This window comes from Triticum urartu, unplaced genomic scaffold (assembly GCF_003073215.2).
Source record: "Triticum urartu cultivar G1812 unplaced genomic scaffold, Tu2.1 TuUngrouped_contig_5993, whole genome shotgun sequence".
NCBI lineage: Eukaryota > Viridiplantae > Streptophyta > Magnoliopsida > Poales > Poaceae > Triticum > Triticum urartu.
In genome coordinates, this window is record NW_024116715.1 from 1 (window position 1) to 11,783 (window position 11,783).

An 11,783-nucleotide genomic window follows, 5' to 3' on the forward strand; every position below is an offset into this window, starting at 1 on the left:
GGCGGCGGGGTGGGGCGAGTGGGGGGGAGTGGGGATCGGGTGGGTTAGGGTTTGGGGGGGATGGATAAGGGGAGGGGGGGAAGGCCGGTTGGGCCTGCGCCCGAATGGGCCGGCCAACTGGGCCAGTAGGCCGTGGGAGGGGGTTCCCTCTTTCTTCTCTTTTTTTGTTAGTTTCTTTCTTTTATTTATTTTCCTTTTTTTGTTTTTATTTATTTAAAATACTTAGGCATTTTATAAAATTGTGTTTATTACACCATATTTACTTATGTAAAATATGGCATCTCCCGAACACTTTTGTTTTAAATTTTGAAAAACTTTTATTGTTTGCTTTAATTTTGAATTTTGAATTCGAACGGGATTGAATCATCGCGAGGTTTACAACAGTAAGAGTGGTGACGTGGCATCATTAGCAGAGGTTACTATAGCTTGATTATCCGGGCGTCACAACACCGTCACAATACCGCACCCGGTCGCCCTGGACACCGGCACATGCCGCCGGCTTCCCCTGCGTTCCGGTGCTATTATGTTGGCATATGTTACACCGTGTGTCTAGCCCCGCTATATATGAGAGGCCTAGGATACAAGTGTCCTACTAGGACACGACTCCATATCCTATCTAAACACAATACTACTATAAGTCCAACTGTAACCTACCTTGTACACTATATTCGACACAACTCTAACATTTTCATTGGTAAATATACAAAGGCAAATACATATGCAATACGAACATACTCACTTGCAGACCATTCACGGGAAACATCCTTCAAATAGCTAACCTAAATTTTTGCTGGTATTAGATGCTTCGCTTCTTTGCTAAATTTGGTCTATGTCGATGGCTGTAGTTGGTTTCCTCAAATAGTTCACTTAATTTTCATTTTATGTTTCAAATTCTTTACTTCTGGGCAGAAGTTGGTCTTTACGCCAATGATGCAGCAGGTCATTTGTCAAAAACAAATCGTCAAAGAAAGTCATGCGCAATGATCATTGTCAGGGAAAATAAAAATATAGTATGAACATAATCATTTGCACAAAACTGAGGACAAAATCCTTCAAATAGTTTGCTTAACTTCTGGAATGCAGTTGGTCTCTGCGTCAATTGACGTAATGGGTCATCTAGTAAAGTAAAAAATGAAAGTTGCATGGCAATATATCTCGAAATGGCCATGAAAATGCAATAGTAAGTAGTATATGGATGTTTTGAGGAGATAGGTGTTTTATGTACATGAGAACAAGGGGTTCTTCCATAGAGTTTGGATATACCGGCCACGGTTAGCACCATGTCTCGAGTGAGAATGGGCAATGCACGGTATCGTATAGGCTAGCAAAATATGAATAGGTGGAAGTGTGTAAAAGGTCAAAAACTCACATTAGTCATAAAAGAACTCAAATACTTACTGTAAGAGTGTAATAACGGATCCGAAGAAAATGCAACCCTGCGCCCCTCCTAGAAGGAGAGGTTGGAGAACATAAGCTTGTCGCACGCTACTTGGCCTTACACAAGGTGATCAGTCCCTTTAAGATGTCTTCTACTCTGACCTCACCGCCACATAAAAAAAATGTCATGAGCATATATTTTGAAACACATGAACATTTTTAAAACTGTCACGTAAACTCTTTAATGGTGTAAAATATTGTCTTTAAATTGCGCAAACATTTTTTTACATTGTATAAACATTTTTTTTTAAACACGTTAACATTTTTTGAATGCTACCAATATTTTTAAAAATCACATGGACATTTTTTTAACATGAGATAAACGGTTTTAAGATAGTGCTTCGGATGTTGTTCACAGCTGAACTTTGGTGGCGCGAGCCTGTAACCGTACATGATGAACGGTGCAAAAACGGCATTTCTGATATCTGCTAGGCCTTACCAAGAGGACGGCCTTTCTGATATAGCGCGTAGATCAGTGGCAAGCGGCATAGCGCATACCCACTTCGCACGCTGTTGTTTCTGTGCTCCGGCCCTTTTCGGGGTTTCACCCCCAACCGGTTTTGGGAAGGTTCTAGAACCTTCCTTGAACCGGGTTTTTTTTGTTTTTCTTTTATTGTTTCTTTCGGCCTTTTCTTTCTTTTCCTTATTCCATTTTTTCTTCTTCTTTTTTGATCCTTTTTCTGTTTCCTTTTCGTTTTTCTTTTCTTTCATTTTTTTGTTTCATTTTTATTCTTGTTTTTAAATTTGCGAAAATATTTTAATTCGTGGTTTTTTTAATCATTAACTCTTTTGAAGTGATGAACATTTTATTTCAAAATCGTGGTTTTGTTTTTACAAATTCGTGAACATTCTCTTAAATCATGGACATTTTTTAAAACTCACGAACATTTTTTAAATTTCATGAACATATATTAGAAATTTGTGAATATTCTCTTAAATCATGAACATGTTTTTGAATTCATGAACATTTTTTAATTTCAAGAGTAATTTTTTGGAATCATGAACATCTTCTAAAAATTCATGAACATTTTTAAAGTTCGCAAACATTCTTTTGAAACCGTGAAAACTTCTTGAAATTATGAACATTTTTAAAATTCATGAACATTTTTTGAATTCCCAAACATCTTTTTGAAACCATAAATATTGTTTTGAAATATTGTTTGCTTTATTCAAAATTAGCAACTTTTTCTGAAATTTAGAACTTCTTAATATCCAAAATTATTTTAGAAAAGGGAAAAACAAAAGAAAAAGAAGATTAAAAAAACCCGGCTGGCTTCGTTCGCAGCGCGGTATGTGCCGTATAGGAGCCCCCAGGACGGCGCTCAGCTTGTCTGGGACTATTTTTTCTTATTAATATTCCCTTCATATGATTTGCCACTGCTTTAGTACAACTTTATTTAGTATGGAAGTAATATCGATCAGATGGAGTAATATATTTTTTGCCGCTGTCCACGTCTTACAGTATAAACCACAGAATCTGATAAGAAAATTTGCACGCAGGAATCATAAAGACAAAATTTGCACGCATGAATAACTAATTACCAATTAAAAGATCAAATTCCAAGGGCAAGACGCCCGTCTCCCGTACATCGCCTGGATTTTCCAACATAAGGGGCGTTCATCCCGACCCATCCCATCACCTAACTTCTTACACCATATATGTAACATAATTATTTGTGTCAGGAAACCATACACAGCATGAAAGAATGAAACAAATGGTGAGGTTTCAAAGAGGGCGAGGAAAAAGCATTGCAAGCTCACAACCAAATCGGTGACCTTGGAAAGGAAAGAATTAGGGTGTGTGACCGGACCACCAATGCAGTGACCCGACACACGACATGGAGAATTCGTCAGTGGACAACACACAATTCCAGGGCATGGGCAGCTCAAAACTCACTGCTCCAGCCCCTCCGACGCCTACGAAGGGTCCCCTTGACCCAGATAGGCTTACACTTACCGATGTCTCTTCTTAACATTACGACATGTGCGAGAGAGATCTTCGTGTTTGAGATTTGCCTTTGAAAAACAATCTCGCCGTCCTTACTTTCACCAAGCAGACATTAACTGCTGCATATTTGACAGCAGAAGACTTTAAAAGAGCTGGAGTGCGATCTTGAGCCTATTCTGCTTCCACTTTGGTAGCTTTGCAAAAGCCTCCTTTGTCATGCCAAACTTCTCCCTGAACTCTGCCGAAGATAGATACGTCTGCAGTGCAATGTGCCAGTGTACTAGTGTTAGACTGTTAGGTTTGGATGAGGATTAGATGATTCAGTCAGAAGAGCAGCAGCAGCGTACCTCACGCCTGGTACTATCAATGTCTGTGACAGGATTGCTTGAAGATGTCCTCAAGCGATCATACGGATATGTAGGAAGCCCTTCCTCGTCTTCGGGCTGATCCTCCTTTACATCTTCCTGTATTGTCGGAGTCACAGTTTGCCCATCCTTCACAGCAGGGGTACTTTCTTTGGCGTCTTCCTCTGGCTTAGGTTTGCTTGCTTCAGATTGTGGTTTCTTTACCTCAGGACTCGCTTGACATCAAAAAAACATAGCAGGTAAGAGAATTGTGCTTGCGACGCAGAAATGTATCTACTACTAGCTGAGGATGTTAGCGTACCTTTAATTGACTTTGGTATCAGAGTTTGTCTAGGCCGCTCGAAAGAAGCAGACATTGCGGCGATCGAGGCAGCTCTCTGGGGTGGCTTTACAGGATCAGGGGAGGAAGACTTCGAAAATGATTTTCTTGCAACTGGTGGAGGGGTTGATAGATTTCGGGCATTTGAATTCTCAAAGGTTGCAGCCAATGCATTGAATGCCGGTGACCTTCCTCTAACTCTCACACGATCGGGGCTGAAAGACGTACTTCTCCGCTGAGATTTATCAGGCACACTTGATCTTCCAGTGTGCGATGATGTTGTTGTTCTTCTTTTAGGTTTCTGCAAATTATATAACCAAGAGTTAACCTTACTCTAAGAGAAAAAAATATTTGGCTATTGAGCTGATGAAAATGCATGCATTTGCCACCTGATAAGGCCAATCAGTCACCTAGTATGTTTATACACAATACAAAGTGTCCATTAAACGTGATGGGGAATGCTGCAATAACTGGAGAAATATATAATAGCTATGCTGGACATGCAGATGCAGTCAAGCTAGCCTTTGTTCACAACCATCTAACTTACCAGGTTGAGAGACACTTTAGGAGGTTAAAAAAATCAGAAGGTACAGAATCTTACATCTCTTCTTGGTTTTATTCCATCCTTCAATATAGACAGCCTCCTTTCAAATGAGTTGCCATGCATCTGAGACAATTTATAAGACAAAACACAATGAGGTTAGCTCCTGAAGTTACATGGAAGAGAAAACACACAAACCTACAAGGAAAAGGCTTACGGCTGTTTTTGCAGAATCCCAAGTGAAGAACCTGGTGAAAAATTGGGGCTCACTTCCTTCATTGATGACATAAAGTGGTGTTTCTCGTGACAAGTTTTCCATTGGAATGTCAAGTTCTAGAAATTTCTGGCAGAAAAGTAAGTTTTATGAATCCAACATAAACTAAAAAAAAGGAAATTTGCTTTCTCCACACAGAGAACCATGAAATTATAACGTACCTCTCCAATGCTCAAAGCTTGTGCACGTATTTTTGTGTCCACATTTTGTCCAACCCATATAAATACACATGAATGACAGTCCAAAATAAATATGTCCTCTGTCATCATATCATCTTGTGTGAAGTTGAATATCTCTCTAACCTGCAATATCAGGCGACTGCCATTAAATTTCATCACATTATCTTATTTTAGTCAAAGTACATATGAACTTTAGAATTGCTCACCTTAAGCACCCCTTCATTAGCCCAATGTACGCCACAGAGAATACCAATTCAAAAGGAAAACACAGATAAGCACATTACATACTGAATGATAATGAAGACAAATGGATGCGAGAAATTTTATAAACGCTTTCTTACCTTTCAAAAAAGTACAACAAAATAAATGAGCGTCACTTTCTGGATCTCTTGCAATCTTCTGGCTGGAGTACTCGGATTTTATTCCAAGTATCTTCCAGAACTGATCATATTCTGATCCTTCCTTGAGCATTCTGGATTGGAGATTTGGCTGCACATAATATATTGGATGAGAAGGATGGGAATAATCGAAGTTTTCGTATATTGATAGTGTAGAGCAATCAGAACTGAAACCATGCTAGCATAAAGTACAAACATACATTACCACAACAACATGCATTTAAGGTGATACTGAAGTTGGCCAGATATGACTAGGAAGCACATGTCAGATGGCGAATATTTACTGCAATAACTACATGAAAATTGTGGAAAAAGCACCAGCAAAATCAGGAAACATAATTTATGTTTCATGAATATGTAAATCACACTGTACTCACTCCGTTCTTTTTACGCTGCATATTAGGTTTGTCTGAATTCAAACTCCAAAGTTTGACCAAGTTTACACAAAATATTATTAACATTCACAATACAAAATATATATAATTATATCCATTATGAAACATATTTTTCATATTATATTTATTTGGTATTGTAGACGTTGATATTTTTTAATATAAATTTGTTCAAACTTTACAAAGTTTGACTTTTGACAAATCTAATACGCTGGGAGTACAAGATAGTCATGTACCAAAGAAACAAGAAAATATGAATAATTTTAACATGACATGATGGATTTTAGTGACTATAGTATCCATATTATTTTAAAAAATGTTTAATCGCACTGATGATCATGAACACTTAAGTTATGTACGGTTGACAAACAAAAAACTGTCATATTGAATATAAGTCGATCAAGTTGATGTGGCAACAGCTACATGAACGATCAAATGCATTTGCATGAAATGATTATATTGAAGGGCATTTCCCATAAGTCATACCTTGATCACATCTAGTTGCCTCTCAGCGAGCTCTTGGTCCATTGACGAGCTTAGGTTCCCAATCCATGTAAATACCGTATCTCCATCATGCAGTATGTAACAGTACGAAGAGTTCAGGGATGGTGCCACCTGGTAAGAAAAGCCATATCATAGTTAAACATGTACGAATACGGGCTAAAAGAAGTGGTCATAGCATTAGTTACAAAAAGAAGTGGTCATAGCATAAACATAATGCCCTGTGCAGTGAAGATAGACCGAAACAGAAAGTACCGCATCAACTTGAATTGCTTGCATATTATCTGGTCCTGAACCTTGAACCCGGAAAAGTGCAACCCCATTTTCTGAATATGTATCATCCTGAATGCCATTTTCTGAGACAAACTTCTTATACCCAGTACTAGCACCACCCTGGTTTTTCCAAAAAAAAAAAGTAAAGGTCTGCAGCAGAAAGGTGTCTTGACAAAAGTAGGACAGTGAAGCTTAACCAAACAAATTAGTGAAGGCTGACCTTGAATATAACCAGATTCTGAAATATTGGGAAAAACTCAATGGGCTCCTTTCCTTCATAAAGGCGAACCTGTGATAACCAGATTATTGAGATTGAGAGTCAAGCAAGATTTTACGGATATTTGAGTCTCAAACAAAGCTGATTTTTATTTACCAGAACTGCCTGGAATTTTAGAGACTCAACCATCTTATTAGCAAGTGAAGTGGCTGCAGCCCTCTCCTCCTGTCCTCACCAAAACAAAACATGTGTTTAGATAATTATTCACCAGCTTGAGAGCTTGAGAATACAAATGCGGCACCCCCATATTCTCAATACAAAAGAATGCTAAATACATTTGCACTTAAAATAGCACGAAGGCATCGTTGATATAGTAGTGGTTTGCACAGCATGGCGAAAATTCCAAATTCGCAAAGGACAGTGATTGCTGTCATAAATCTAGTAGATTATACTCTACTGTACAAAGAGAAAACAAACCCGGGAGGCAAGATAACTCAATATTCACTGATTCCTCTTAATCAGTCATCTATCCAGTACATTTGGATGACTGTTAAGCATTACTGTTTCAGGAACATGCTAACATGCTACTACAAAAGATAGTAAATGTTAAAGATTACCTCAATACTCTTTTTTCCAAACCAAGTACCAATAAGACATTCCTCCCCATCATCACCAGGGTAGCTATATTGGAAGATATAGCAATCTCCACTGTAGAATTTGCATTGCTCAGAGAATGAAAGAAAAGTCTTTTCACTGTCATTTACGCGCCAAACCTGTAAGACTTACTCAACTTCAGATTATGTATGTCGAAATGGAATTTTAGCAACAATCTTGTTCCATGGTACAAGTGTTTTTCTCACAACATTCCAACAAACAAGAATGCGACAGCAATAACTGTTTTAGGTCTGGTCACAAAACCATTAGCAAAAAAGGAAATTCAACTGACCTGCAAGTTCCCTGTGCAGTCAATCTGAGGTAGAGGCTCTTCCTTCACAGGAGCAGATTTTGCTACAGCCTTAACATTAAATCCTTGGCGTTTAAGAAGGGCTACAAAAGGAAATTGATGTGTCAACAAGTTTTAATAGTGATAAAGGAAAATAAACAATAATAACCGTGACTAATAACAAAAATAACCATCAATGCTAACCTGCAACTTTTCCTCTGCTCTCATCTGACACAACTGCCTCAGCTTTCTTGGGCCATTTATTAAACTTTGATCGGAATATAACCGTCTCAAATCCTTCCATGAGACGAATAATGTGAGATTTTGGTCGATCTCCTTCACGAAGTAATTCCTACAGAAGTGACAATACACCATCATGGAAAAATGGGCCTAACCAAAGCAATACGCCGCCACAGTTCCAGAAACAAAATGTTTGGTACATCAGCATAGTGATGGCATGTCTATCTTTTCTTAAGTTGTGGTAACCAATTAATATGGCTATGAACCAGAATTTCTGAATAATGTATGGCATGACATTAATTTGAGCTTGTAAATTATCAGCAACCATCAAATTCGTCCTGTTCAGAAGCAGAAAGGAGAAAATCTTACCTCAGCTGCCAATCCTGCTTGTTTCCGATCTTCAAGCGCTGTTTCTCTACCCATCCAGACATAAATTTCAGATCCGCAATCTAGAATGTAGCATTTTGTTGAATCTAGCAGCGCTTTTGTTAGAACTTCATAATCCACAGAAACTGTTTGGCCCTTGTTGACCCTGAAAATATCAAAGAATGGAATATTGTATCAGAAGGGAAAACAGATACACAACAGAACCACATGTTTAGAAGAGAGTGCATTGGGTATTAGAAATGAAATTTCTGGGATTTATTTCCAGTGATATATTACCAGAGCAGCTTTGGAGGGAAAGCAGTATCTTTTCCATTAGGCTCAGAAAAGGTCTTTCGGGGAAGGGGAGCAAATCCCCCAAAGAGACCCCAGAATTCACCAGCATCAGCGTCTGCCATCAACTTTCCATCCTCTGTTTGAAAGAGTAAATTATAATCCTGGAAGAAGAAAATTACTTTGTCCATTTAAGAAGTGTTTTCTGAAGAGTGAACTTACCAACTGCAGCTACATCACATTTTCCTTCATGGTTGGTGTCTTTGAGATATTGCACAACCTCAAGGGCTTTAGCCCTCTCTTGAATACTAGAATTCGATCCATTGAATTGGAATATCTTGGACTTTGTATCTAAAATAAATATGTCATCATGGTTGAGTGATGATCTTGCAAAAGGAACCTGTTGAGGAAAAGCGCAATGTGACATACATATTTGGTAGTCATCACCATGAAAGAACAGAGTGACAAATACATTCAGAAAAAAACTACAGGGAACACAGAAAAAAGTATCCACCTCTTTGACATGGACTGTATGCTTTCCTCTGCAGACAAATAATCGTGTTACATGCTCCCGTTCATTGATTTCAGTGTGCCTGAAACCAGATGCAATTCCACCTTCCTCTGGTATAATACAGGGTTTAAAGTAGGAAAGAAATTTCTCAGTCTCATTTCCCTGTACTTCACGGTATTGAACACCACGTCCGCCAAGAGCAACATCCAATTCCACAGTCTTGATTGCAGCTGTACCAGATTCATCCTGTTCATTAATTAAAATGCAACAAATAAGTTTGCTATTTCATTAGCTAGGGTATCGACAAAAAGGATGAAAGCTTAAAATGTAATAGCATACCTGACTGGTATCTTTACCAAGCCAATAATGGATATCATGCTGAAAAGAACCATTTTTACGGGCAGTTGTCTGTTCCAGTGACAATGACAAAATAATTATTAGTCTTAATCAACATTATTACGGTGATGACATTAGCATCAACATTATTATGTTGCATACATAATATGCAGAAATAAATAAAAATAAAAGGGAAATAATTCCTTCAAGTATAAAGGATCACATCATTATGGCAAGAAAAGATGCAGGATAAATCGATATTTAGTAAGGTTACAAGTTTATAAAAATGAAGGGATGAGACCAGTTGAATTGCTGACATCAAACAGCTCTGCACAACAGAACTAATCATGGACTTGGGCACGCCTATAATTTGAGAAGGAGTGGTAGTACCTTTAGTATTATGTAGGAATCTCCTGCAAAAAATTTTCCATGTGATTCTCTGGGAACAGGAACGGCTTGCAACTTCTCAATCCGCCATATTTCCAGTCCACTGAGGGCTGTTAAGAATAACTATGCAGGGACAACCTATATGTAAGCAATTTCAACACAATGTTGACCTAACATATTCACGTACTTCCAGTGCAATGTTTTCTCGCAGACTTCCATTCATCAAACATGAAGCTGACCTATGTGTACTAAACATTCCCTACTGGGTATGCATCGGTAATTTAAAACTATTGTGCATGACAGTAATGATAGATGGAGATATATAACATTCGTAGGATAGAACAATATGGTAAAGATAAGTGAAAATGACAATGTAAGCCGGTAGCGAAATAGGCAACTGAAGGATACTCTTTTTGACCAGCCCCTTGAAAGGCAGGATCTACATCCCTCATTGAAATCGCCATAGTACCCCTGGATCTCGGCGGACTAGTCCTTCCTGGCTTTTGCTTCAAGAGCGAAGAGAAGGTGTGCTGAAAACAGAAATTCATAAATAACTTGATTGAAATTCCATTTGCAACAACACAAGATTTGCAGCTCAGGGCAAGCCCATTTATAAAATCTGGAAGAAGAATATCCATAAGAGTGTAAACTACATTTATATATATATATTAATCCTTCTTTAAAGAAATATAAGAGCATTTAGATCACTACTTTAGTGATAGCTAGTAAAAACACAGATGAGTCAAACAACAGATGAATAGAAAAGCATACAATTGTTTCCTACTCAAAAAGTTAACCGAGAGAAACACAACACCAAAAGCTTGAGATAATAGGGGCAAGCGGGCAGCAGACAAGAAGAACATCCTTGGAACGTTTGGCAATTGCTAAACATCAGGCCAGCTCCAATACATTGTAGCTCCAACAACAAGAGTTGGCAATTGCTAAGCTTCAGGTCAGCTCCAATGCATTGCAGCTCCAACAACAAGCTACATCTCCTGAGATCGTGTAGGTACTGTACAATAAGATCCAATGTCAACCGACTTCAAGCATACACTAAGAGATGCTCATATCCAATTGCTAAAATTCACTGAATTATTCCGGACAGAAGTGGGCATCCTTTGCAATGTGTCTGTAACACAGGCAAGCTGTGAACGCATCTCCGGTGTTCAATGAAGCTGCTTCAATCCGCCTAATCGTCGCCCCGCCAGGCTGTGGATATCCTTGTGCTGAAGCCAGAAAGTATGCCCATTCCAGATGCCAAATTTCATCAACGCAGCGAAGAAAAGTCAAACGAAGCAATCTGTCGCCGTTTGCACCAACTCCAAGGCAAAATTCAAGTCACTACCAGGCATGGCATCCTAGGATCTGACAAGCAATCCATCCACGTCAATCTCAGTATAGTAAATACAAAAGCCAGCCACGAGGATCCTGTAGAAGCTCCTTAGCACAGAATCCTCCTGACGGAACCATCTCTGTTCCGGGCGCGGTCCTGAGTTCCTGACGGGCAAACCATGTGAGGAGTGGCGGTTAATGAGCGGAATCTGCACGGCAGAGGAACAGGAGCGGCGGATCTGGACCCGGAAACTGCGGATCGAGAGATGGATCCAGGCCGATGGGGTTTAACAGAGTACAGCCTAGGCCATTGCGGGCAGCAGAGCAGGAACGCGGCGCCGCGACGAGGAAGAGGGGACAGCAACGGCGAGGAGGCGGCGGTGGACTAGCAGAGAGGGGGGAGAGATTCAGAGCGGGTCGGTGGTGGCAGATCAGGCCGGACCCCGACCTCGTTGACACGGCAAATCACGGGAGGGGATCGCCGCCCGTACACGCGGACAGACAGAGGCGTACATACCTTACTGGCGGACCCC

At 39.5% G+C, this 11,783-nt stretch overlaps 1 protein-coding gene across 1 annotated transcript; it reads right to left on the reverse strand.

Annotated features, from left to right (window-relative positions):
- Positions 1-2,943: 2,943 nt before the first annotated feature.
- LOC125529984 (villin-3) lies at positions 2,944-11,777 on the reverse strand. Its single transcript, XM_048694400.1, has 23 exons — positions 11,768-11,777; positions 10,327-10,448; positions 9,922-10,021; positions 9,535-9,603; positions 9,199-9,441; positions 8,907-9,084; positions 8,691-8,823; positions 8,397-8,559; positions 7,992-8,139; positions 7,791-7,891; positions 7,462-7,617; positions 7,001-7,069; positions 6,848-6,916; positions 6,610-6,747; positions 6,340-6,468; positions 5,405-5,552; positions 5,270-5,280; positions 5,046-5,186; positions 4,828-4,953; positions 4,671-4,736; positions 4,052-4,370; positions 3,733-3,965; positions 2,944-3,642 (listed from the first exon to the last, which is right to left on the reverse strand). Exons 2-23 carry the CDS (start codon positions 10,380-10,382, stop codon positions 3,529-3,531), a joined length of 2,910 nt encoding a protein of 969 aa, XP_048550357.1. The 5' UTR covers positions 10,383-10,448; positions 11,768-11,777; the 3' UTR covers positions 2,944-3,528.
- Positions 11,778-11,783: the final 6 nt, after the last annotated feature.

Bases quoted from the DNA above. Each gene is read 5' to 3' on its own strand.
- LOC125529984 (XM_048694400.1), bottom strand. From the start codon at position 10,382: ATGGCGATTTCAATGAGGGATGTAGATCCTGCCTTTCAAGGGGCTGGT. The intron at 8,560-8,690 runs GTAATATATCAC...TGATATTTTCAG, and splicing joins TTCCCTCCAAAGCTGCTCTG to GGTCAACAAGGGCCAAACAG. The intron at 5,553-6,339 runs GTATGACTTATG...TATTATGTGCAG, and splicing joins GGCAACTAGATGTGATCAAG to CCAAATCTCCAATCCAGAAT.